This window comes from Drosophila novamexicana, unplaced genomic scaffold (genome assembly GCF_003285875.2).
Source record: "Drosophila novamexicana strain 15010-1031.04,08,12 unplaced genomic scaffold, DnovRS2.1 tig00000485-arrow-pilon, whole genome shotgun sequence".
Lineage (NCBI taxonomy): Eukaryota > Metazoa > Arthropoda > Insecta > Diptera > Drosophilidae > Drosophila > Drosophila novamexicana.
Window position 1 is genome coordinate 4475234 of NW_020824808.1, and position 25592 is coordinate 4500825.

The 25592-nt window shown below is 40.1% G+C and overlaps 4 protein-coding genes and 2 long non-coding RNA genes across 6 annotated transcripts; 2 read left to right on the forward strand and 4 right to left on the reverse strand.

Moving 5' to 3' along the window:
* Window positions 1-2011: 2011 nt before the first annotated feature.
* On the forward strand, window positions 2012-3033 carry LOC115761737 (skin secretory protein xP2). Its single transcript, XM_030703623.1, has 2 exons — window positions 2012-2195; window positions 2254-3033. Exons 1-2 carry the CDS (start codon window positions 2099-2101, stop codon window positions 2940-2942), a joined length of 786 nt encoding a protein of 261 aa, XP_030559483.1. The 5' UTR covers window positions 2012-2098; the 3' UTR covers window positions 2943-3033.
* A 403-nt stretch (window positions 3034-3436) lies between these two features.
* Window positions 3437-5910, forward strand: LOC115761680 (ATP-dependent DNA helicase 2 subunit 1). The gene is made up of 3 exons (XM_030703536.1): window positions 3437-3603; window positions 3661-4195; window positions 4447-5910. Exons 1-3 carry the CDS (start codon window positions 3484-3486, stop codon window positions 5664-5666), a joined length of 1875 nt encoding a protein of 624 aa, XP_030559396.1. The 5' UTR covers window positions 3437-3483; the 3' UTR covers window positions 5667-5910.
* Window positions 5911-6886: 976 nt separating this feature from the next.
* LOC115761392 lies at window positions 6887-7390 on the reverse strand. Its single transcript, XM_030703148.1, has one exon. It carries the CDS (start codon window positions 7323-7325, stop codon window positions 6996-6998), a length of 330 nt encoding a protein of 109 aa, XP_030559008.1. The 5' UTR covers window positions 7326-7390; the 3' UTR covers window positions 6887-6995.
* A 14360-nt stretch (window positions 7391-21750) lies between these two features.
* On the reverse strand, window positions 21751-22123 carry LOC115761487. Its single transcript, XR_004017742.1, has 2 exons — window positions 22024-22123; window positions 21751-21969 (listed from the first exon to the last, which is right to left on the reverse strand). It is a non-coding gene; the product is annotated as an uncharacterized LOC115761487 (long non-coding RNA).
* An 824-nt stretch (window positions 22124-22947) lies between these two features.
* Window positions 22948-23410, reverse strand: LOC115761376 (male-specific sperm protein Mst84Dd-like). Its single transcript, XM_030703127.1, has 2 exons — window positions 23312-23410; window positions 22948-23252 (listed from the first exon to the last, which is right to left on the reverse strand). The coding sequence occupies exons 1-2, from the start codon at window positions 23334-23336 to the stop codon at window positions 23110-23112; spliced, it is 168 nt and encodes a 55-aa protein (XP_030558987.1). The 5' UTR covers window positions 23337-23410; the 3' UTR covers window positions 22948-23109.
* An 843-nt stretch (window positions 23411-24253) lies between these two features.
* On the reverse strand, window positions 24254-24814 carry LOC115761413. The gene is made up of 3 exons (XR_004017739.1): window positions 24714-24814; window positions 24338-24653; window positions 24254-24268 (listed from the first exon to the last, which is right to left on the reverse strand). It is a non-coding gene; the product is annotated as an uncharacterized LOC115761413 (long non-coding RNA).
* Window positions 24815-25592: the final 778 nt, after the last annotated feature.

A 25592-nucleotide genomic window follows, 5' to 3' on the forward strand; every position in this document is an offset into this window, starting at 1 on the left:
GCTCTGCACAAAAATCACATGCAATAAATGACGAACTCTAGCAGCTGGAGAGGGTCACGTCAAATGTATATACGACACATTGTAGAATTTGTTTTCTTCCAAATGTATACTTGATTTTTCCTTAAGATACTTTTTGTGTAATTAATATGATCTGTTCGGTTAAAATAAAATATTTCATTTAACTTTGTCATATTTTATACATTTTCTTTGAGAAAATATTCGAAAAAATTATTTTTTGTGTCTAATTAAATCATTTTGGAGACCTTAGCACTTGACAGATTTTAATCCATGAGCACACACTTTAGCATATCATTTTGTGGAGAGTGAAGATTCCGAAATATAGTTTCACATCATGCTATAATTTCGTTCAGGTTCGAGGCGTAGAATCGTAAATTAAGTTGCAACTAAACATATTAACTGTACCCAGTTGATCCAGACCGAGCTTAGCTCAGAGCCCAACCAGCTGCCGAGTTGTGCAAACGAAATTCACAATGTCGGGAACATATTGGGGCAAAATACTGCTGATAGCAGCGCTCCTAATGGTCGACAGTCAAGCTCAAAAGAAAAGTGGAATAAGGCGCGAATTTGGTAACCAAACTCAATTAATCCCAGTTCTTGTAATCCCAAATTCTTCTTAGGGGCCTGGCCAGCGCGAGTGACTCAGAACGTGAAGACTGGCGTACCCGATGCCAATGGTTGCTACAAGAAGACAATCACAACATGCCTAGTGCAACCTTTGAGAACCTAGCGCCGCAAAGTAGACACTAAAACTTTGTATAATAGTAATCTGTGAACCGATTTTCAACGTGCTGTTTTATTTGCCAGCAATGATTAATAAATGGCAACGCCATCTAGCGGGCAGTTGGCGCAGTTACCGTTCATTCAGCAATTAGGGAAATATTCATTTTTCGGAAAAATAGGCCCTCCTAAGGGGATAAGCCATGTTCACGTGTCAGAGTAGAAATGAGGGAGCTAAGAGTTTCTAAAAGCAGGCTAAATACTTGCTTGTAATAAACAGTTTAAAATAATATATAACTAGGAAGAATTGCCTTTTTACTTCGCAAATAATTGAAATCTCAGTGTCATAGCAACGAGCTCTTAACCATGCATAGAAGCATTTAATTCTCACACACGCACACGAACACACATGTTGATTTAAGTATATTCATATGGTACCCCCTGAGCCCATTAAAAATGGTTAAATAGAGTATATTATATTTGTGCAAAATGGAAATGTATGTAACAGGCAGAAGGAAGCATCTCCGACCCCATAAAGTATATATATTCTTGATCAGCATCAATAGCCGAGTCGATCTAGCCATGTCTGCTGTCTGTCTGTCTGTCCGTCTGTCCGTCTGTCCGTCTGTCCGTATGTATGAACTATAAGAGCTAGAGACTTGATATTTTAGATGTAAGTACTAGTGCCTGCGCAGATCGAGTTTGTTGCCGATAATCGATAACTTACTCCGTTTCCAAGCAATCGATCAAAATCTATATCGACATCCTATATTTTGAGCAATTTCGGTAAATAATAAGACCTAGAGTCACCAGACTTGAATGTAGCTTCTAGAATAGTATATATATTTGCATTTGGTGTTGGAAGAAGAGGGTTCAGGCTATCCCCTAGTCGGGAGCTCCCGACTAGAACCTCTTACTAGTTTTTACTTGAATTAAGTAAAGCAGAAAAAGCTGATCGAGTCGAGTAAAACCTCCACTCTGAAGATCATACCTGTACTGCATATTAAGGTTTATATAATGCGCCTCAAATTGTGCATTTTCAACTTAGCAGCAAATTGTCTAGTGCTAAAGATTGAATTATTAGTGTGGAGAATCTGAAATACTTTAACTGCAACAAAAAAACAATTTCGTTTTGGTTTCTTCCTCGTCGGCCACTCTAACAAACAACTAATGAGCGTGCGATCGAGGCGTGCAATTTAAAATTAAGTCACAAGTTCTTGTGGCTGTCGCACTCGACGAAAACAACTGGACAAATATTTACAAACACAAAACATCATTTCGACTGTGCCCAGTCGATTGAGCTATTTCTTGGCTCAGAACCCAACCAGCTGCCGAATTGAGCAAACCAACGAATTTAAGAATGTCAAGAGCTCGTCTAGCCAAAATGCTGCTGATCGGGGCGCTGCTAATTGTCGGCTGCCAAGCGAGACCCGGGCGTGGACGGAAGCGCGCCTTTGGTAAGGGATTTCAATCGAAACTATGCCCACAGCCTAATCTCTCTCTTGCTCCGCACAGGCGTGGGTCTGCTGGGCGGCGCTTTGGCGGGCGCTGTCATTGGCAATGCGGTGGCCAAGGCGCCGGGCTCGGCGAACGCGGCTGCGCCAGCGCCAGCGCCAGTGCCAGTGGCTCAGGTGGTGGAGACTGGCGTGCCCGATGCCAATGGCTGCTATAGACAGACGATCAAGGAGCCCGTCCCTGGCAATGGCAAACTGTACACAGAAACGGTTCATCTAGTCTGTCCCCACAATACGGCGCCAGCTAATCCGCAGCCAGCGATGGTGGTGCTACCAGTCGCCCAGGCTCCGGCGGCTGCACATCCAGTGCTGGCTGCTCCGGCGCCAGTTGGCCCAGCTGTGGTGGCAGCTGCGGCACCTGCTGTTGCTTACAATCACACGTCAGCTCTGAACTCGACGCATTTGAATGCAACGCATGTGCTTGCCACTGTCCCGGCGCCAGCTGCAGCTCCCGCATCAGCTCCCGCTATGGTTCCTGTTTCGGGTGCAGCTCCTGCTCCGCATTCTTCGTTAACTGTAGTGTACGCGGCTCCCCCGCAGCAGCAGCATCCGCCGCCTGCACAGCCCGGTACTGCGCACGTGATTCTGCTGTCCAAAACAGTTAAGAAGCAGAAGTCTGCGGCTGGTTCCATAAATATATCGCAGGGTCTACTGATTCTGGTCGTTCTGTACTGCTTAATAAGCAAATAAGTTAAAATTTTTCAACGCTGTTTCTTCAAAAACAAACTATCTGAAGGTACCTAAAACCAGTTTCGACAATAAAGCATATGGTTTTCTTGTAGTTTTTACAGTAGCTTTTCTGATTTTTACTAAACATATTTACCAATTTTTATTGAATGAAATCGTTTATTGCGCATTTTAAAATTGGCGCACAGACAGCTTCACGTGTGTTGAAAAAGTTAAATCGCAGCCAACTTACTGCCTGCCCTCAAATTTGCGCGCAGCTAACTTCACGTAAAGCGCAACTATGTGCGTTATGTAAGCTGGTCCAATATGTAAGTATTTGAGACGTAGATGGCGCCAACTAATTGTAGCTATTTGTGGCGCCACCTATTAAAAGATCTAAATATTAATGGGGGGGAACTCAAAGGGCACTGTTAATCTAACATAATTATGTAGAGTTAAAGTTATGCTGTTGACATTTGGTCACACTGTTTTGCAACCGGCGTCGTCTTGTTATTTGCATTGTGAAATTCCCGCAATTAAAATCAAAGAATAAATAAAATTAAAAATGAGCACTTGGAATCCGGAATACGATGTGGAGCTAACTGACTCCGAGGATGAGATTGCAATGAAACGGGACTTTCACGGACGCGAGGCAATACTCTTTGTTGTGGATGCCAATCTGGAGGTGGGCGAAAATTCCAGCTTAATATAAATATTATTAATAAATAATATAAATGGGCAGACAGAGCGCCTGATGGACGCGCTGAAGCTAATACGCGGCGCCTTCATCTCGGGCATGCTGGTAAATGGTAAGGATCTGATGGGACTGGTGTTTGCCAACACCAAACACAGTCCGCCGCCGCAGGAGCTGCAATGCCTGGAAAATATTGTGGTGCCGGCGAACTGCGCCGTCTTCCTGCCGATGCGACAGCTCACCAAGGCCATAGTGGAACACTATCTGGAATTTATGGCCAGCGCAGAGGAGCTGTTCGCCAGCGAATATGGCCTGGCGGAGCCAGATGGACGCGCCAACTTTGCCTACATGATACGCCTCTGCATTGAGCTGCTGGAGAAGTGCGGCAGGAAGCTTAACAATGCCAAGATTGTGTACCTTACGGACGTCGAGGAGCCGCATCCGTCATCCAGCCGCGAGTTTCAAGCCGCGCTGCAAAAGGCCAGCGATCTGGAGGGCAAGGAGTTCGAATTCCAGGTGGTGCCCATGACCGATGACTTTAACTATGAGCCCTTCTACAAGGAGTTCATAACGCTGTCGAGAGGTAAGCAGCCCAAGCCGGGCCACAGGATGTGCGACATCTGTTCCCCTTGCTGGCGTGCAGTTGTAGCCAAAAAGGTTTTAAGATCTCGCAGAGCAAACTTAGCAAATGTTTCACTCGCAACCAATCGCAGTTGTATTGAGCTGCGCTTTTGTATTTGCTGACACTATTCATATACATATATATTTTGATAAGGAAATTAATTGATTGATGATCAAGAGACTATTTAACTGAACTGCCAATATTATTTCCAGCCATTGAAATAGATTCCTTTCGCGTACCCGATGCGCAGCTGCAGCGCGAGATTCTAGAAGATCGCAAGCTCAGACAGGACTTCCTGCGCCGCTGCCTGGGCCACTTCACACTCTCGCTTGGCCCCAATGTGTCCATATCGGCGCAGTACTACAACTACTTTTATCGACACGTCTATCCAAAAAAGGTGCACATCATGCGGCGCGACAACAGCGTCGTGCAGAAGCGTCGTCAGATTATTGTGCGACAGGAGGACAAGGACACGGAGCAGATAACGCATGAGTATCAAATCAAGATGACGGGCGGCTGGTACGAATGCAAAGTGGGCGGTGAAGTTCTTCGCGTTACCACGGAACAATTGAATCGTGTGCGCAACCTGCATCCGCCTGGCATGATGCTTCTAGGCTTCAAGCATCGCTCCGCGCTGCCAGATGTTATCTACAGCAAGCCCTGCAATTTTATGTATCCGGATGACCAGAACATAATTGGCTCCAAGCGGCTGTTTCGCGCGCTGTGGCAGCGTTGCTTGGAGCGCGAAAAGATCGCCATTTGCCTGTTCCTGTGCAAGCGCAAGTCTGTGCCGCGCTATGTGGCGCTGGTGCCTGTGGAGGCCGCCCAGCCGGATGACAAGAACTATCGGTCGCTGCTATCGGGAGATGGCTTCAAGATTGTCTACTTGCCGGAGTCCAAGCATATTCGTCGGATAGATTTGAGCGACTGGAACAAAATTGACAATACGGCAACGGATGAGGGCGTCGATCTCTTTCAAAAGGTCATCAGGAAACTAAGCGTCGACTACCAGCCCAATCTCATCAACGATCCCAATCTGGAGGTGCTGCAGGCCAATCTGCTGGCGCTCGCCTTAAACTTTAAGACCGAACAGGATGGTCTTACCCAGCTGCCCGATCCAGCGTTACAAAACAAGCGCATCGAAAAGTTTTTGCCCACCTATGAGACGATCTTTGAACCCGAAATTGAGCCAGCCAAAAAGCGTACAGCCAAGCCCAGCTCCGACGAGGGCAGCGCACCAAAAATGCCGAAAGTTGAAGAGTCGCAACTAAGCAGCTACGAATTTGTGGAAAGGCTGATCAAGGATAAGCTTCTGGGCTCCTGCACTGCCCACCAGCTGCGCCTCATACTCGATCAGCATTTTGACGTCAAGCCAGCCAAATCTGCAACCAAGGCTGTGCTCATAGAACGCATCGAAACGCTGAGCGCTTAAATTGCTTTGTTGTAGACATTCGTTAGTTGTTAAATTGAAATATGCTCAATGATAATTAGTCTCAGTATTGTTGATTGCAACATGATCTGGATATCAGTGAATTAATTGTTATAAACTTAAAGTTGTCAAGCTGTGTTATAAGAGAAAAAGAAGTAAAGGAAAAAGTGAGATGAGCCTATATATCCCGGATCAAGTGTATATATATAGTATTTTTATGGAAAATACATTCGAAATTATTTTACAAATTGTTAACTAATAAATTTGTATGCTTTATATTTTTTTCTTCTCACGTTGAAAGATTTATTTTTTGCCAAGAAAACTTTGCTTAATGGTTCTTACTTTTGCAAAATACTTTTAATTAAGATGGATTCTAGTCCATGTAGAGAGTCTTAAGTTGGATTATTTTTGTTGCCGGGCATGGTTTAATTCTTCAGTCAGCGTTAACTACATAATTTGACTCTTAACCCGAATAACACCGAATGAGATGTCCTTATGCAATGAAAATGCGCAACTTTTCGGCGACTTTTGGACCAAAAAACTTTGCACTCGCCTTTGTCCAATTCATGAAACAACCGCTAAAAGGTGAAACGTTGGCGGTAGTTGTGTTCCTCGAGTGCAAAATGAGTTAAAAAATTATAAAATGTGGGCAAAATGAGTGTCAGGTGCCGCAGGGGGGGGGGGGGGGGGGGGGGGGTTGTTGGTGGTACACACGCACAGTACCCAGCAAATAGCAAAAAGTTGCAGCACGGAAGTTGCCGTTGGCTTTGGCCAACTTCAAGATGGCCAACATGAATGTGGCCAGCACTCGCCCGCCTTTTACTTTCTTGGCACTTTATTTTAATTTCTGCGGCGCCGCTGCTCGCGCCAAAGTTTCTTTCTTCAGCTTTTTGCGTTCTGCTGCCAGTTTTCTATGCTGCTCACAGCTAACTTCTAGTTAAGTAGAAATTACTTTAGCATGCGGTTTTCTAATACCCATTAAAAAACAAGATGCCAGATCTACCATTTTGCATAAGGTATATACTATTTTGGCAAAGATAATCTAGTTTCGTTTACTTGTCTGTGCGACCTTAGAGATTGTATTAACCGGAGACAGATATAGAAATCCGTCACAGTACTTTCCCGTCTGAATAATTTTAAAAATAAGTGCAGACCTTCTCAGAGAATCTACCTACGGCTTGTTAAGAGATGAATGAAAAATGATGATGATGTACATCAAGTTCTATTATATCCTTCCACATCCTCCCTTCCTACTAACTTTATTTGGTTGTCATTATGTTTAAATACTAAAAGAAAAATTTGGTTGCTTCTGTGGGTCGGTTCTGCGACCAGTTACTTGGTTGAAACGTGCATGTCTTTCAGGACATCGCCAGCCTGCTGATAAAGCTTACTTTCATTCAGATCGGGATGCGCGTCGAGATATTGCTGCAGCTTGCTGGATTGCTTTTGCAACTGTAAATTGCTTTCGTCCAGCAGCAGTTTATATTCCCGTATGTGTGTTATATGCTCCAGTTTCCGATGGCCTGATGCCGATTTTGAGATCGACTTCTTCAGGCGATTCTCCTCGGTCTTGATCTGATGCAAGTGAAACTCTTGACGACTCAGCAAGAAGAGCAGTGTATTGACAAGCCCTTTCAAGTAATGATCGAGGTGATCAGCCATGTCGTTTTACAAATTACTTTTCTTTTTTTATATATTTTAGTTCCCCACTGTTGAAATGTTGTTTGTATAATGAATGGCAGGCGTGCGGTTTACAGCCCGACAGAAAATGTGACAGAAGAGGCAACGCCAGAGTTCAAATACAATTTGTAGTTTGCGTAAATTGCCGTAACAAAAAGAAAATATATATTTCAGCAAAATCCAAAAACTAAAACGAACTTTTGGCAAACTGCAGCAAAAATAAAGTTAAACCATAATCAAGGTAACAAACAGCTAAATGACATGGCCACAAATGCACAACAATAAAACTACGAACAGTCAAGCCCGACGTGCAACGTGAACTGTATTGAGCTATAGCTGGCATTGCAACGAGCGAAGTTGCAATTCCAAACCGACTTTCCCAACTTTGTTTCCTCCATGTTCAGCTGAATGACAAGAAGAAGAACTAGAATTTGGCACATACGCGATTATTTCCAATCAAGTTCTAAGCATGCGAGTAAGTCGAAGCAGCTACTGCAATTGGAAATCGCTGATTGTGTATTAGAATGAAATTAGATGCTAAATTATTATTTGCAAAGAGGTATTATTTCTAAAAAACAAAATAATCGAATAATAAAAGTATTATAGTATATAATTTGTCCTTTAAAAATATATATGTATGTCTTAATTATTATACATCATTATAATATTTAAATATATTCTAATTGCTTTTAAGCATTTAACATTAATAAAATGTTGAGCTCGTATCATTTATTTTTTAAAATTTCTTTATTTAATAGACTATTTTTTAAAAACCTATCATTATGGCTTACATATATCTTAAAGTTAAGAAGCCGCCGGCGCTGCACTGTAAATTTGGTTGCATTATATTTCGAGCAACTTTCAACTAATTTGACTGAAATATCTGGCGTATAAAATGCTGTATACACGATATAGTGCAAAAATTTCCCAATAGCAGACATTCGTTTTCGATACACGAAATGGTGCTTGTTTGATTTGCCTTTGGGTTAATGTTGAATTGAATTTCAAATGGGAATGGGTGTGTGCAATAATTATTTCAATTAACACATTGGCCCACACACATGTCATGCCAGTGTGTTTGGACTTTGTTGGGGCGCTTTAAATAAAATCAATCCTTAATTATTTTAACGACAGCTTTAATTGCTGGGTGGTGTGGCATGCCCCAAAGAGTTTGCCACCTTTACCGTGAAAAACCGCATAGCACGCAAACTTAAAGCTACAAAAGTTAAATAAATACAAGAAATAAACACAAAAGGCACAAAACACACAATGAGTTTAACTATAATCCTAAATATATGTTTGCATGTGTGTGTGTGTGCGTGAGCGTTTCAATTGGGTCAAGCGGAAGTGGCGCTAAAATTCATTTCCGATTTAGTCACACATGTGGCAAAGTTTGGCATAGTATACGGCAGTAGATAGAAGTAAAAATATTCACATAAATAAGTAAAGAAACGAGAAAAATGAGAAAATAAGACAATAATATTCGCCTCACAGACATAAATAGTAATTAATTCGTTTCTATGGTATTTAGTTAACTTAATCGTAATCAAATTATGAATTGATAAGTATTATTAATTTGATATTCCAATAAAATGTAAATTTTGTATAATAAGAGACTGTCAACATAAATATTTATAATTAGTTTTAAAACGTTGACCTTAAATCGTTTCACTAAAATGCCTAATTATGACTTGTATAATTGTCTCAGACGCATATGGGTAAGTATTTTGTAAATTCTAAAGCAGAGTCAAATAGATTTTGCCATTAATCATCATTTTATTTATCTTTCGAATTTAGTTTAGCATTAATCCCAATGAAAATAACTAAGCAAGCTCTTAGGCTGTTTCCACAGTGTTGCCTTAGATAATAATTTTATGTCAATTAATTACAATTACCCCGTAGCTGGCTAACAATTATGTAACTTTGTCAATTGAACAGGTAAGGCAGAGGCAAAACTACATGCAGCTGCCCGAAGATAGCAGACAGTAGTGTACGTGAGTGTGTGTGTGGTAATGTTAATGTAGTTGAGTTCTGCATTTGCAGTGCGTACTTCAGTGCCTGCTTCCGTAAATGTAACAAAAGGTTAAATATTTGCCAGAAGCCGATTGTCAAGGGTATTTGCCGAGCAGACTCGCAATTGAAAGCCTTCCTCAGTCAAACTGTGCACATTTAAATGTAGAAAATTTAAATTTAATCAACTTGCTGGAACCCTGTGGCGTATGCGTAATAAATGTTGCCATAGCCATAAATGTAATACTGCCTCAAAACACAAACAACGTGGAACTCAGCTGAATCAACTGTCCACAATGCAAACAAACAAAAGTGACAACAAAAGATTTGTCAAGTACCCTCAAGAGGGTGCGTGAGAGTGTGTCCGTAAATTGGTCAATAAACTACAAACAAGCAACAAGAGCCAAAGCTGAAGTATATAGTTAAATAATGCTCTCTAAATTGGCCTGAACTTAAGTTTATTCTCTTATTTATGACAAATATTTGCAAAACTTACTTTAAATGTGCCAGCGCCTAATTCGTTTTAAGCTTAATATTTTAACTGAGCTTCAATTTGGCTCGACTTTAATATATTTTATTTATTTAAAATGTTGGCGAAAAATAAAAAAATCCTATTGCGTCGCTTTTGAGCTGCTTTTCGATTACGGAGACATTGAAAAAAAAAATCATTTTCAGCTTAAATATGCCATACAAATACAAATGCAGTGCATAAGCTGCCTATAGACACCTCAGATTAGATGCGTATTAAGCACGCACAAGCATAAAAGCTTACAGCACGGCTTAAGTTGCGACGAAAGAAACGTTGCCTACTTCTTGGCGCAGAAGAAAGAGCCATATTTAAATCATGTAAGAAATTAAAAAAGATGATTGAAAGTGTTTAAGAAATTGAATCAAACGTGCTTAAATGCTGTCAACTTAAACAATATTTAAATTTTAATATATTTCCTTGGCATTCACGAATTCTATGTGCAGCTCTGAAGTACGAGCTTGGGATAAAAATGCTGTGAATTAGAAATATATAAATATAGCCAGCGGGTATTGCCCGGCCTTGCCCGTGGAACGTTTTGGGCTAACATTTTTCCTTTCCACCAAGTACACGTCCGTGGAAAATTGTTATGTACTTCTTCTATTTGAAAATATGTTTAAAGTGCATCGAATTAAGAACCAAATGTTGAAATCAGAGGTATCCGCCCTTGTAAGTCTTCACCAAAAAATCATTGAATCGCACATTTGAGCTAGGTAGCTTTTGTTTGGCGAAAAATGTTAAACACATCTCAAATGATTCTTCATATGGATATTTGGAAATGAATTTGAGCTCGAAACGTCACCCACCACTTTGACCCCCATTTAAACCAAGGAGGAATGCTTGAATGCAAATGAAATTGAACAAAGATTTTTGAAAATAAGTTTGAGGCTGATCAGATGGTAAGCAAATGTTTCATACAACCGTTTTCGCTAATTAAACACTATTGTGGGTGGAAATACAAGTAAGAAAAGAAAAAAAAAATAGAAGAAGAAAAGTGTGAAACATCCCTCAAATGAATTTGAACAAAGATTTTTGAAATTGAGTTTGGGGCCAATCAGATGGTAAGCAAAAAATTTCATACAAACGTTTTTCGCGATTTTTCGATACTTGCGGGTGGAATTTCTCGAAACCCCTTCTTAAAGTGAAAATTTCTGTTTTTTAGCTCTTACTGTTTGGGCTGTGCGTTGATCACCAATCAGTGGGACAAATAATTTTATATATAGAGATTATTTAACTATATTTTCTTGAGAGTAGGCTCAGCATGTGCTTTATCTTTATAAGTTGTCGATTGGGTAACCCAGGCTCATCGGAAATTTTGTCAGTTGTTGATGCTGCTGCTGTATCATCTGCGCTTACACAGATCCTAATTTGTGCGGTTGGAACAAAAACCAGTCCGCAACCGCACTACCCCAACCCACCCACCGACTTACGACTGTCAGCACAACACCTTCTGCCTAGCAACTGCAAATGACTGATATGTGTGCGTGACTGTGTGTGTGTGTGTGTGCGCTGTATGTGTATAGATGAAAACATGGATAGCACAAGAAAAAAGCGCAGCACAGCGTCAAACCGTTGGCGGTTGCGTTAAGCAACAGCTGCCAGCGACACCTTGCAAGAGTTGCCGTTGTAAAGTGTTGAGCGGAAAGAGAGAAAAGAAGCGCCAGAAGGCTGACGTTGCCAATGCCACAATATGTGAGTGCACGCAGCCGCTGCTGCTGTGTGTGTGTGTGCATACCATGCGACAACACACAGACTGACACTAGCACAAATGCATTGTGGTTAAGCAATTTGTGCGAAACAAAATGAAAGTGCTAAGCGCATTGGCCGTCACATGTATCTGCACCCAAACACACCCGCACACACTAACAACTACCCAGCCACTCTAATGAACCAGCCCACAGAATTCGAAAAACTAATGGAAAATTTAGCCGCTCTTATTATGATTAAATGCAAAAAAATATGAGTGTTGTATAGTTCATCGCATTCTCTTTTCACTACCTTGTCAGGTTAAATATCAGCAAGTCATGCAACTGATACTGCTTTTATCAATTGAATGGCATGCTTTAACTTGTATGTTAGTTCAATAAGCATCGTTCCTTTCTTTGCACAAAGAACTTTCGAAAGGAATATATGCTGCTAGCAGCACTTTTTGTATGCAATCGAGTCCTTTTGGGTGCTATCGGTTCGTGTGCAGCAGGTGCGATATGGCAAAGCTGTCGTATAACTGCTGTGCGTATGTGTGTGTGTAGCAGTCGGTTTTTTTTGGTTGCTGCTATTTTGTGGCTTGCGCTAAATTTCATAATTTTTGCTGCCCCTACGGTTCCTGTTTCTATTGCTCCTCTTCCTGTCCATGGTTGTCTCTCAGTCACGTGTCATTCATATCAGAACGCGCCATAAACAAGAGCGCCGGCAATGGCCGACCAGTCCATGCCGGCGCCCCGCTGACATCCTCTGTCCTGCCACACACTGCTGCTCCTCCCGCTGTACCTTCTGCTGCACCTCCTGCTGCTTCTGCTGTTTGGCGTTGGCAACGCGCATCGGTTGCTCGTCCGTTCGCCTTATTTCGATTTATTTTTATGTGCATTGCCTTGTGCACTTTGCATTGCAACTTTTTTTATATATACATTTTTTTATACCATTTTTTCCTTATTTTTGTGGCCCAACCCTTGGACTTGTTAGCTGAAAATATTTTCTCATGCGTAAAATGCATGACAAGCGATGCAGACAGAGACGTTGACGCATTGAAATCCCAGCTGGGTGGTTACTGAGTGCGGGAGCGTTGTTTAGATTGCCGGCTTTGGCTGCCAAATTGTCTGGCTTTGAAAGGGGTGCCCGGGTCTGGGGGAGTAGAGTCGAGGGTGTTGCTCTGTCAGGTGTGTTTAGCGCGCAGGTGTATCGATTTGTTATATGCGTGAACTTGATGAAGTGCCGGGCAATCGGGCAAATCTTTTATGAGGGGTTGCTGAAAAACATTCTCAAACCATTCACTTTGGGGGTTTCTCTTTGTTGCTAGGTGAGTAAATAACTGCTGAAATAAATTGCAAGTATTAAATTCATATTTACGTGAATTTGTTTGGGGATCTGATTGAATTCTTATATACGATTACCAGTTTCATTGACACTCCCTTTTCTTTTCAAATTTTATATATACTTAAAGGCGAAATATTTATCCACTATTTTGTTTGGTGAGCGAACTTCAGGGCGTTTTATCTACATTCCATAGTCTTTTAAGTGTTTTGGAATCGATTTTATCTCTGATTTTTTCTTGAAGTAATTTGTGCTTAAGTTAAAAATGTATAGTTTTTTGACTACTAAGCCTACATCTAAATTAATCCTCAAAGAAATATTACGAGTAATTGAACTGGCAGCCCCTCTATATAGTACCCAATATCTACTAAGTATACAGAATATCCCCATTTAATTGAGCTCAGGTAAAGTCTCGGCAAAGCTTTTGTTGAAACTTAGTTTTCACAGTAATTGATCGGAAATATAAACAACAAAAAAACGAAAACAAAAATACCAACATTTAATTAAATATGCAATGTGAATTAGCCTACAAAACGAAGGCAAAAAACAAAACGGAAAATCAACAGCCAATTGCCAGCACAATATCAATGGATAAAATATGCAACAACAACAAACACACAATTGAAACTTTGCCACGCTGGGAATATTTAAGCGAAGCTGGCAACAACCAAAAAAATAAATAAATGAAAGTTGCATTGGACTGATATAAACAATTATTAAAAGCTACCCACAGTCGGGTTGTTGGCGGGCGGCTCTGTGAGCCCAGGCAATATGCATAACAATGGCATGGCGGCAGCTGATTGTTGCCCACACACCCGCACACCACACACAACCGCACACCATCCATGCTGGACACACGAGTCCCCTTTGGCCAAATAATTAAGCCTGCCATTCATTAACCAAACTTGGACCGGGGCGTTACAGCACAACTGAGCAAAGTTACGGCTACTTTTCTTGCATTGTGTAATGTAAAACAAAAGTTTTTATAGGGCTGGTTTGCGTGTGTATGTGTGTGTGTGAGAAGAAATCAGCAAATCACAATCGACAGGTCAGACTTGCTGTATGTTTGTGTGAGTATTTGTGCAATGCAAATGCTTTCAGCTTTTAGCTAACGTTAAGCGTTGCATACTTTGAGGCAACTGCCCGTTGACCAGACCGAATTAATTTAGGCCTTCAGCCCTTTGGTCATTTGTGGCCAAGTTGAAGGCAAATTGCAAGCTGGCGCTAAACTTGGTCCACAGCACAACTTTGAATCGCCAGTGAAATAAAGCAAAAATATGCCCACTATATATTCGTATAGATGTGTGTGTTTGTGTTAGAAACAAAATGTGCCGCATTAAAGCAGTCAGTGTGTGTGTGAGTGTAAGAAATGGAATGTGACGCATATTTGCGGCTTTGCGGCACATATCCCTTTTTATAGGACACTACAAGATCGACTAGAGACGAATGAAAAGTATTTCAATATTCAACTTTCAAGTGCAGATAGATCAAAAGCTTAAATACTAATTAAATAATTTGAAGTCTTAATTGAATAGTAAATATATTAAAAGGCTTTTTCTAAATTTGCATAAGTTCGCAGTATAGTTAAAACAGGCCAATTAATATGCAAAGATGTAAAAAAAAATTTACCTGCTGTGTGTTGCATTTCTTTGCCCTATTCTGGCATTTTTTACAACAACTACCGCTCAATTTGGCAACACATTCATATGTTGCTCCTTTTGCCACACAGCAACAACAATCGTTGTAGAGCCAACAAAAAGGGAGAAAGTCGAGAGAGAAAAAAAGGGGGAAACACACAAAATAAATGCAACACTTGACGGTACTTTAAGTAGCCACTGGAGAGCTGACCAACACAAGTTTTTGACTTTTTCAAAAGCTTCACGAACAAAGCGTTGCATATGTAATAGAAGGACCAACTGCAGGACAAGGCCAGTAGCTCTGCAAATGTGGTCGCATTGTCCAAGGGCGGTCAAGAGTTTATCAGGGGCACAAGGTTTATGTAACAGGCTACGGCTGCAACAACTTGACACTTTTCTTAGCTCCCAAATGAGCAACAAATAGTGGGCTGGCACAGTGGAGCGTCGTGTAGGTGGCTGCAAAGATAAGTAAGTGCGCGTTGCAAAATGCTCAATCAAGATCAGAGATGCCCAAGCGGCAGTTATTAATGCCACGTTATCAGCAGCGCGTCTCCAACTGTTGCCCATTACTCGCATCTCCCATCTCCCATTGCTTATAAATTTCAATGTCCCTCATGTTGCACGACCACCAACAACAATATCAACAGCAGCAGGAGTAGAAGTAACAGGGGCAGCGGCAGCTGGAAAATTCTGTTGCATAAAAACCAAAAAATTAGCATAATTTCAGACGCTGCGGCGAGCACTTGCCACACTTGCGGCCACAGATAAAGCGCAAAATGAACGCGACTCTTCTCAGTGTCTGTGTGTGCGCTGAATCTTTGCTTGTATGTGCGGCTCGCTTGTTATTTCCGTCGTGTTCTACTTGCTTCATCCGTCTGCCACTAGCTGCATCTGGGTTTTTTGCGATTGGCCATGAAGTTGTTTTGGCTGCTCGCTCCATGAGGCACAGCTACGAATACTCGCACACTTACACACACTCGTCGTGGCATATGATTTGCATAAATGCACAACGGCGACACATTGCTGGTGCTTGAAGATCCTGGACAATGCATCCTTAGAGGCACCAAAAGGGAAGCAGTCTAAAATGTGATGGTTTGCTGCTATGGCACTTCGACAGAGGCACAGAGAGAGAGAGAGAGGGAGAGAGAAAGAGGGAGAGAGAGAGAGAGAGAGAGAGAGAGAGAGAGAGAGAGAGAGAGAGAGAGCGAACGAGAGAGAGAGCGAGGGAGAGAGAGAGAGAGAGAGGGAGAGAGTGTGTGTGAGAGATAGAGAGTGCGACAGAGAGAGAAGAACAGAGAGGAAGAGACAGGAAGGGAGGGAGAGGCTATCCTAATTCTAATAGAAATTACTATAACAGTACCTAAAGAAAACTAAAAATTCGGTAAGCCCTTTGTGAATTTGGGCAAATCGAATAAAAATGCGTTAAGGAGATGAGCAAAGCAATTAGAAGCAAAAGAAAGAATGAGGATTAGGAATGAGAGAGACAGATTATAAAAGTAGGTCTTTTAATATATTATCCCCACCACCACAACACATTAATACCATTAAGCTATTTTAAAATATATGAAAATCACAAAGAAAGGCGTTATTTTAGCAAGTGAGCGTGAGTGAAAGAAATAGGCAAAAGATGGCTTAGCAACCCTTTTTTTCTATTCATTTGTCTTTCTAACAATATTTCCATGAATTCAGAACAAATTTTTTGGTACAGTAAAAATTTTAACAACTAAACTGCCATGTCCTCGGTAGAAGAATCAAGCAATCCGCTACGTTTCCCCGTTCGCGCTGATCCACTGGCCAGTCCTTTTATGGCCAACATTATGCTGGCAACAACGCCGCACATTGTACAGAGCTTGCTGCCACCTGCAACTACAACTGGCAGGGTGCGGGAGTACAGTCAGGTCGGCGATGGTGTTCACATGAGGCAGCAATCATTGCCGCTGCTGCCGCTGGTGGAGCGCGCCCGTCCACGTCCACATACGCTGGTGCGCAAGGTGTCTGTGGTGGGCAGCCATGTGCTGCGCTATGTGGGTCGGCACAGCAGCTTGTCCACGAGGCGTCCCCAATTTCGAAACTTGCAGCGGATGTCGCCTATCGATCAGCAACTGAACTATGTAAATACCTTTAATTACGATCGGGTGGATGACATCGACTGGGTAGAGCACAATGATGAGGCGCCAACATCCAGCTCTGGATTATTGCATATACAGCCAGAATCCTATGCGGTGCGTCTTATGCTGCCGCCCAATTCCGAGGACAACTCCTTGCTGGGGCTCTTCAATTGGAAAATTTACCTGGGCATGCTCTGTATTATAGCCGTGCAGGCTCTGCTTAAACTGGCATACCAACAGATGTATAGCATTAGTTGAGCCCCTAACTGTTACACGATTGAATTTATAAGATGTATAACATGAAATCTAACGGCTTGCTCCCAATTTAATCTTTACGTAGGACTTGGTAACGTTTAACACAGCAGTTGAATCAAATTAGTTATGTTTATAAATGATTTCAAAATTTTTTAAATTAGTTTCATCTACACATTAATAAACCGGACTGACCGCATGAAAGACCAAATACATTTTGGTACATTTATTATACTATGTTCTAGCTACAATTTAGGGTTTTTAAAAATCCCGTAACTTATTATTGGAGTATAAAAGTTAAAATTAAAAGATTTGAACATTTTGAAATATGAATCATTGAATATTTCTTTTTACTTAATTGCCAATTGTATGCAAGCATGATTAATTGAATAACTCTTTTTTTTTCAGTAAAAGTTTTGCTAGCTACTTTATGAAAGATTTTATATAAAATATATTTAAAATTAAAAATTTCAGTCCATATTTTGATATTAAAAAAAAGCTGCGCGTCCTAAGAGTCCTTTGACTTATGATATCAGTTAGCTGGCGTCTCGCTTTTATCCATATGTGCATATGCGCAATATTCATATTACTTATTCATATCGATGTATATTGCGCTTATTAAACGCTTCGACTTGCCTGCCAGGACAGCCAGGAGAGTCTGGGGGCAGCTAAGGCAGGACGAGTCAAGTTCAGTTAACATGAGAGGAAACGTGCAAGTAGAAACAATTCATTTGCCTGCCACTCAGATTCTCAGCAGCTTATTCCCAAAGCTGCGTCATCATGTTGTGTATCTGTGTGTGTTTTTGTGTTTGTGTGTGTGTATGTATGTGTGTGTGTGTGTGTGTGTGTATGTGTGTGTGTGTGTGGGATTACTTGTATACATAGAGGTTGCCAATGATGATGCTAGCGTGTATACACTGGCTTCATAATTCAAAGTGGCAACACTTTTGCTAGCAGCTGAAAACTCAGCTCGACAGACGCCGCACTGCTGGAGGAAATGAATGATGGAAATCATCTCTCCAGGCATTTGGCCCCAACAATCTAATACGTGATATACAAAACAGACACCAGTGCGATCCAAAATGAATTGAAATGTCAGCAGGCGGTCGACGGGGGTATTTGCCTTTTTCGTGGGTTGCACCACTTGCAGCAGCCATTAATAATTGCATGTGCCACATGGGGCGTATGAGCAACTTGGCTTGCAATTTACTTTGAACAACTCAATTGCTGACATCAACAATAGGCCGCGCCCCATGCGCATTCCTTCTTTTTTCCCATTTCTGGGCAGCACTTGTTTCACTTGACATTAATTAAAATCTATCGTTAGCTTATTTCAATGCCAAAACGCTTGTGGCTGCATTCATTTTGCAGTTGCTACAATTACCTGCAGAATGTTGCAGCTTAAATATAAATCCGTTGCCTGACCCTGTCAGGCATTATTGCTGCTGCTTGTCTTCGGTTTCGCTATGCCACATTGCACTCTACTCGTACTTGAGGCATGCACCACAGCAATTATGCATCGAATACATTGCCCCAAGCTTCTAATAAGATTCATTGAGTCTACTACACATTTGCATATGTCAAAAATTCAAAGCAAATAATTGAACGTTGAACTTGATTTACATTCAACCCATATTAAAATAGGTTTAAGATATGTTTGAATCTGGTAAAGATACAAAAAATATGCATGTACAATTGTTTGACAGTCTTAGTCCATACTATTGCATTTATTTTAATATTTAACTAACTACGCCTAAATTTAAAACAATATACACAATGTAGGTGAGTGGTCGAATCTGTTTTCATGTATTTGATCCAGCGTCTTACATCAATTTGTTTACATCAACAGCCTCCGCTGGTCTTACTAAAACCGCCCAACGATCCACATGGCCAGCCACAGCTAAGGAGTGAGAGTGCAAGTGTTCTAGAGTTGGAAAAGATATATCAACTAATTTTATTTAATAATTTAATCGTCTACCTTTCAGAACCGGACCAAAAAACATTTTAAAGATTTAATTATACAGATTTAGATGTTCTTTCGGACTCTGGTGCTAGACTGAATTGAAAATAAAACAAGTAAGAGGTTCTAGCCGGGAGTTTCCGACTAGGGGATACGCGCTCGTTTGTGGTAATAAAGAAAAAATTTAAAAAAAGTTCCCTTGGCAGGGTTCTAACTCGCAATTAGCCGCATTACTTGCCGTCGTCTCTACTCAACAGACACACCAGCCAAAAAAAAAATAGTTTCCTCGGCAGGGCTCGAACTTGCGACAGACCACACTTCTTGCCACCGCCTCTACTCAACAGCCACACCAATCATTAAGTCATTATGAGAAAAAACGAAATTAAATAGCAGCACAGAAAACAATACAATCTTAATTGCAATGCTGCTGATAGAATTCGAGGTAGACTGAAATTGTGTGTGTACATGTATACAGAAATTCTTGGAATTTGTGCTAGCTGCCGCAAACACATGTTTCTTAACCGATCTTAATGAAATTTTCTGCAGTATATCTTATTGTACCTTAGAATATTTTTTTATTCTCAAAAAGTAAATTGCATTAAAATTGTAGCTTAAATTGGTGGGCAATACAAGTTGGGTTATTAACTTAATTTGTATCTATGAGTTAGTAGGTGGGAGGTGGCGATAGGCATAAAATGAAAGGTAATTGATATATATGTACTACTCTAGAAGTAACATATCAATTTGGTGACCTAGCTCATATTATTTTATTATAAAAAGCTAGATTTCGATATTCATATTATCGATTGCTTAGAAACGCAGTAAGTTATCGAATATCGGAAACAAACTCGATCTACGCATGGACTAGGAGGACCTACAGCTAAAATTTCTCTAGCTATTATAGGTTCTAATAGTCTTGCGTTCATACATACGGACGGACACACTTCATACTGATTATTATTTATAGCGTGTTTGTTGCCTGAACATGTTTTTTTAACCGACACTTCCTTTTTATACCCTTGCAGAGGGTATTATAATCTTGTCGTGAAATGTGTAACGCATAGAAGGAGACATCTCCGACCCCATAAAGTATATATATTCTTGATCAGCATCAACAGCCGAGTAGATAGAGCCATGTCCGTCTGTACGTATGTCTGTTTCTATGCGAACTAGTCTCTCAGTTTTAAAGCTATCTCCGTCTTTCTGTAGCACGCAGCACATATGTGAAAACCAGCTGGATCGGACCACTATATCATATAGCTGCCATAGGAACGATCGGTCGAAAATTAAGTTTTTGTATGAAAATACATTTTATTTATCAAGATATTTATTTATTTTTATTTATTTATTTATTTATTTATTTATTTATTAACGGTCGACAAAACGAGTGTCTTCCTCATTATTCAATAGATTTTACAATAGAATTTTATGCTAAAAGCCTAGTTAAAGGATACAATTTTCTAAATAGCATCACCGACCGATGGAGGTGTTTTATTTGCCAGTCCGGCCAGCTGTGCCCCTTTTCACAGCTAATTTTGTCAGTGACGCTATTAGAGCCTACATCTAAGCAGAAGGTTGTAAGTAGGAAAAAAGTGTTTTCAAGTAACATTAAAATAATCTTAATTTGCTATATTAATAAAGCAAATACAATAAATAGGAAAATGAAAGTAAGAAGATTGTTAATAAAGTAAAGCAATGTAAGTTAGATAAAGAGTGTTAAGTAGATAGGACAGAGAGAAAAGTAATGGGAAATCACCGACCCGGTGGGGGAAAATTTTTCAGCCTGTCCGGCAAGCTATGCCCCTGCTCATAGCTGGGAATGGTCAGCGACTTCCCGAAGGTATCCTGAAAGCAACGATTTTATTAAGGGTAGAGACAGTTCGGTAGAGAAAACGTGATGCAAACTATTATAATTTTTACATAGCACGCGAAAAGGATTGTGCATAGCGTAGTCTGTTGTGCACGTAGATAGTAAAAAGGGGCGATAATTTCTGGTTGGTCTAGCCGGAACAGAGAATTGAAGACGCCCTAGCAGAAAAGGAGAATCTATGTCGCCAATAATCAACTTATGTAGAAGGACAACACCGAGAATTGTCCTACGGTTGGTTAACGACGGAAGGTTGAGAAGAAGTAGTCTGCTGGAGTAGGACGGCAACCGACGATTAGGGTCCCAATTTAAACCTCGTAAGGCAAAAAGCAGAAATTGCTTCTGAACAGATTCAATACGATCCTGGCTGTTGTTATACTGTGGAGACCAAATGCAAGAGCAGTATTCAAGGACAGGATTTTGACCAAACTCGGCAATTATTAGTTTTACTAAGCTCCTTATATATATGCAAAATCCTATTAAGATCGGACCACTATATCATATAGCTGCCATAGGAACGATCGTTTGAAAATTAAGTTGTATGAAAAAACATTTTGTTTATCAAGATATCTTGACCAAACTCGGCATTAACTATTTTCCCTGTGCTTCTTAGATACGGGCAAAGCACTATAAGCATTATGAAAAGGTTGGGTCCGCAAGGGTATTAGATCTTCGGCGTGCCGAAGACAGCCTTTCTTTCTCGTTATTTTTTTTAATGCATTTCTCCGTGCTTCAAATGCATCAAACAGGCCGGTGATTTGATTAAAATGTTATTTTAATATTTTATAAATGATTTAAATCGTTTGATGTATATGTTGTAATATAAGTATTGTAGCAGTCAGGGTCAGATATATTCGTAGCCCCAATAAAAAGCGTGAAAACACCTAGAGATACAATTCGAAACAGTTAAATTGTTTTAACATTTTTTATTTCACAGGGCCAACTACTTAACTTGTCAACATCACGATTATTATGACCATGGAGGTGCTAAGGTTTCTAATGCAATGAAAAATACATTTATTTTAAGCTTTAGTCCATAAATAGTTTATTTATATTTAACATCTATTTTTGTGTATTAGTTGTCCGAATTGACTTTAAGAGACGTCCTTCTTCATGCATTGGTCCATGTCCAAAGGGCAACAAACTAGCTGTTGACTTTAGCAGCCCCGCTGGTATCACACGGGCTGCTCAAAGATCCACAGGGCCAACCGCAACCCAGGATCATGTTGTGCAAATGCTCTATGGGAGAATGATCAGGAAAACTTAATATTTGAAAAAAATACATATATTTACCCTTCTGAACTGGACCAATAAACATTTTGAAGATAGAATTTTACAATAAATTTATATGTTGCTAGCTTAGAAACACTTTCCAGATTGAGACTCAAATGTATTGTTGGGACTTAGGTAGCTAAAATATATGATTAAATTTTCAAAGGTGCTTCGACCTCTATTTTTTGTTAAAATTTATGAACAGCAGCTAGACTTTCTTGGACTTCTTTAATATATGCAATATAAAATGGGCACAAACCATGTCAGACTAGATTGGATTAGATCCGAAAAGAACGACTCAAATTGTGGTTATGTTTGCAAATCCTGGATTATCATGGGTGTATCAGATTTGCTATTTTAGAATAGTCTCCTTTACAAATTGGCATATTGGCTAAGCCTATTGGCAACGACAGGTACGACTAAAAGTGGCGGTCACTTTCGAGGAAAGCCTTTAAAGGACTAATGATGTGCAGTTCAGTTCCTCTTAATTTAAAATACAGAGCAACATGACCAATGTATGCCGCATTACACTAGCTACCTGGTCCAAAATGATTTATAATTAAAAGGTTGGTTTTTGACATGTTGCCTAAAGGGATTTCGAAAACGTTGCCGGATCTCTATGCACTGGTCAAAGCGCAGCATCCGCTGGGTCCCCGGATTCACTAAGTGATCCATAGATCCTACCACAACCCAGGTAATGTACTTTTTTTTTTTTTTTACTAATTATATTTTGTTTATTAAGAAATCTGGTATCCTGTTACAAGGTAATGTACAAAAGTAAGAAAAATTCTGGCCTCGGTATGTCGAAAGACCTGAACGAGGGAGGGGCTTTGGGTTGTGTCCCATCTATTGGATGTGACCTAATTCTTTGATATACCGCTGGTCAAGCGCTGCCCAGGAACAACTATGACTGTTGCCATAGGATTAGCATTGAAAAGGGGTGCATTTTTGGTAAGTCTCACTTCGATTATTTATTAAACATTCTTCACGTTAAACAACAATGCCTTAAAATAGCGTTGGCCAGTGGATGTCGTTTGTGGTATATTTTCTTATGGATCAAGGCAACTGTTGCGCATTGGTCCAAGTCCAACACCTCCAGCTCGAATATCACCAGCCGCAGCCACCACAGCAGCCACCACAGCAGCCACCACAGCAGCCACCACAGCAACCTCCACAGCAGCTATCGCAGCAGGGCCCACTCAGTGATCCACAGGGCCAACCACATCCTAGGATCATGTTGTGAAGATGTTCTATAAAAATAAACAAAAATAATAAAAGATGATCTAGCTTTTATCAAAAGTATTTTTACCTTTCTGGACCGGACCAATGAACATTTTGAAGATTTTAATTTGGAAAAAAATTAGGTGTTATTCCTTTGCTCACTAGGGTAAGACTAGAGAAGTTGAGCAAGGAGCGGGCTTGGGTCGAACAATTTGTGATTAGTTTTTCAAAGCTACTTAATCACAAGTTTTAAGTCAAATATTTGATATAATGGAATATGGAAGTTAACTCATTTTTTCCCAGAGCAAAATATTAAGGCTCATATGATGCTTTTAGTCGCACTGACATTGGGAAAAATTTGGTATGCACTTTAAAAATAATTATTAATTTTGAACTGCTTATACGATACTTACCGTTATGTAAGCCAGCAAAAAATCATAGCAATTCCATGAAAACATTTATATTTCTCTTAACTCTTCTACTGCGAATGAAAGCAGAGGCAATTGGCTGGCCAATGCCAATGGCAATAGCTTTTACTGATTTCCATTCCTCTCCTGGAACTGGAACTTCAGTTCCTTAAAGAGCCAAGTGGGATATTCGGACTGTCAATGCTTACTTATAAAGCTTATTTATAAAGCCCAGCGCTGGATGCAAAAGAAGTCAATAAAAATATTGAAATAGCGAGTAAAGGGAAAAGAACAAAGATATTTTTGTATTTTTTATTTTGACAGCCAATTACTTGTTGCTAGAAAATATTGTTACAATGGGTTTCTTGAAGAAATGTCAAAATGTAAACGAGCACAGACCGTATACCATCAGTAACTCAGAGCTGAGAGTAGTTATCGAATCTAATCCGCAAAAATTTTAAGCACTTAAGAATGAGCACTTATCTCCTACATTTTTATTCCATAATGCTTTTAGACGCCAAACCATATTTTGTCTGGCTTCTAGGACTCCTGCAGACTGATGTGCATTAGTTCAGTTTCAAAGGACAGCATCCAGCGCAGCAGAATCACACAGCGATTCACAGAACTTTATCCAAGACCTACCTTAGGTACAAGAAGTATTTTAATTGAAATTATTTCCAAGCATTCCTTTTTGGACATGCACTGACCTGTCACGCCCCTAACGGAGACCCACTAAAACCCACAAAAACAAGTTAAATAACGTCTCACAACCATTTATTAAAGATATTCTTCATGCCGAGATTTTGCTCTTGCTTGCAGATGTTAATTGTGGTTTCATTTGCTTCGCAAAGATCCTGGCAACTGATGTGCATTGGTCCAGGTCTAAAGGTCTCGTTCAAGATCAACAACAGCCACCGCAACCGCCGCAGCCACCGCAACAGCTGCCACAGCACCCACCGCAGCAGGGTCCACTTAGTGATCCACAAGGCCAACCACAGCCAAGGATCATCATGTGGAGGTGCTCTTAGCAAAGGAAACAAATTTAATTTAACACAAAAACAACTATTAAATCACACATTTTACCTTTTTGAACTGGACCAATGAACATTTTGAAGATTAAATTTAAAAAATAAAATGTAGGTGTTTTACTTTGGAACGATGTCGTAAGACTGAAGTCATAAAAATTGGGACAGTACCTAGGTGGAAAAACTCATGATTGATATTTCAAAACTACTTTGATTTTAATTTTTACTAGCTACTTATTTTTTGAGTGCTTCCATTATTGCAGATAGATTTGTTTTTTTCGTTATATCAGTGCTTCAATTGAAAACAAGTAAGAGGTTCTAGTCGGGAGCTCCCAACTAGGGAATACCCTGAACCCTCTTATTCCAACACCAAATGCAAATATATCGACTCGGCTATTGATGCTGATCAAAAATATATGTACTTTATGAGGTCGGAGATGCTTCCTTCTGCCTGTTACATACATTTGCATTTTGCACAAATATATTGTATTACCCTTTTCACACATTTTTATGGGTTCAGGGTATAATAAGGAGATTCACATTTGGATGAAAGTTCTATATGCAACATCTGCCTTACCATGACCATATCCATGCTTTCGTGCTATTCTTGATGACTCAATCAATATGAAATAAAAAATAAGGCGATTAACATTAGGACGAGAGTTATATAAGCTAAAACTGCTTTCCCTTTACCATATCCGTGCTTTTGGCTTATTCCTGATCACTCAATTAACCACTTGTGCTAACTTTATATACTCTGTTTATCTGATTTACTGACTAACTATAATTGGTAAGTTTAATTAATAAATATTATGTTTATTAATGTTCAGCGCGTTTAGCTAAATAGCTTGTAAAATGTGCATAAATACCTAAGTTAAAGCACACTTTTTGTAGTATTTTTATCTTAAAGTAAATTATATATTAATTAAACACTTTT

Coding starts and splice junctions, on each gene's coding strand:
- LOC115761680 (XM_030703536.1), top strand. CDS start 3,484: ATGAGCACTTGGAATCCGGAATACGATGTGGAGCTAACTGACTCCGAG. Junction 3,604..3,660: donor TTGTGGATGCCAATCTGGAG/GTGGGCGAAAAT, acceptor ATAAATGGGCAG/ACAGAGCGCCTGATGGACGC. Junction 4,196..4,446: donor GTTCATAACGCTGTCGAGAG/GTAAGCAGCCCA, acceptor TATTATTTCCAG/CCATTGAAATAGATTCCTTT.
- LOC115761376 (XM_030703127.1), bottom strand. CDS start 23,336: ATGTTCATTGGTCCGGTCCAGAAAG. Junction 23,253..23,311: donor CATTGGTCCGGTCCAGAAAG/GTAAAAATACTT, acceptor TTATTTTTATAG/AACATCTTCACAACATGATC.
- LOC115761737 (XM_030703623.1), top strand. CDS start 2,099: ATGTCAAGAGCTCGTCTAGCCAAAATGCTGCTGATCGGGGCGCTGCTA. Junction 2,196..2,253: donor TGGACGGAAGCGCGCCTTTG/GTAAGGGATTTC, acceptor TGCTCCGCACAG/GCGTGGGTCTGCTGGGCGGC.
- LOC115761392 (XM_030703148.1), bottom strand. CDS start 7,325: ATGGCTGATCACCTCGATCATTACTTGAAAGGGCTTGTCAATACACTG.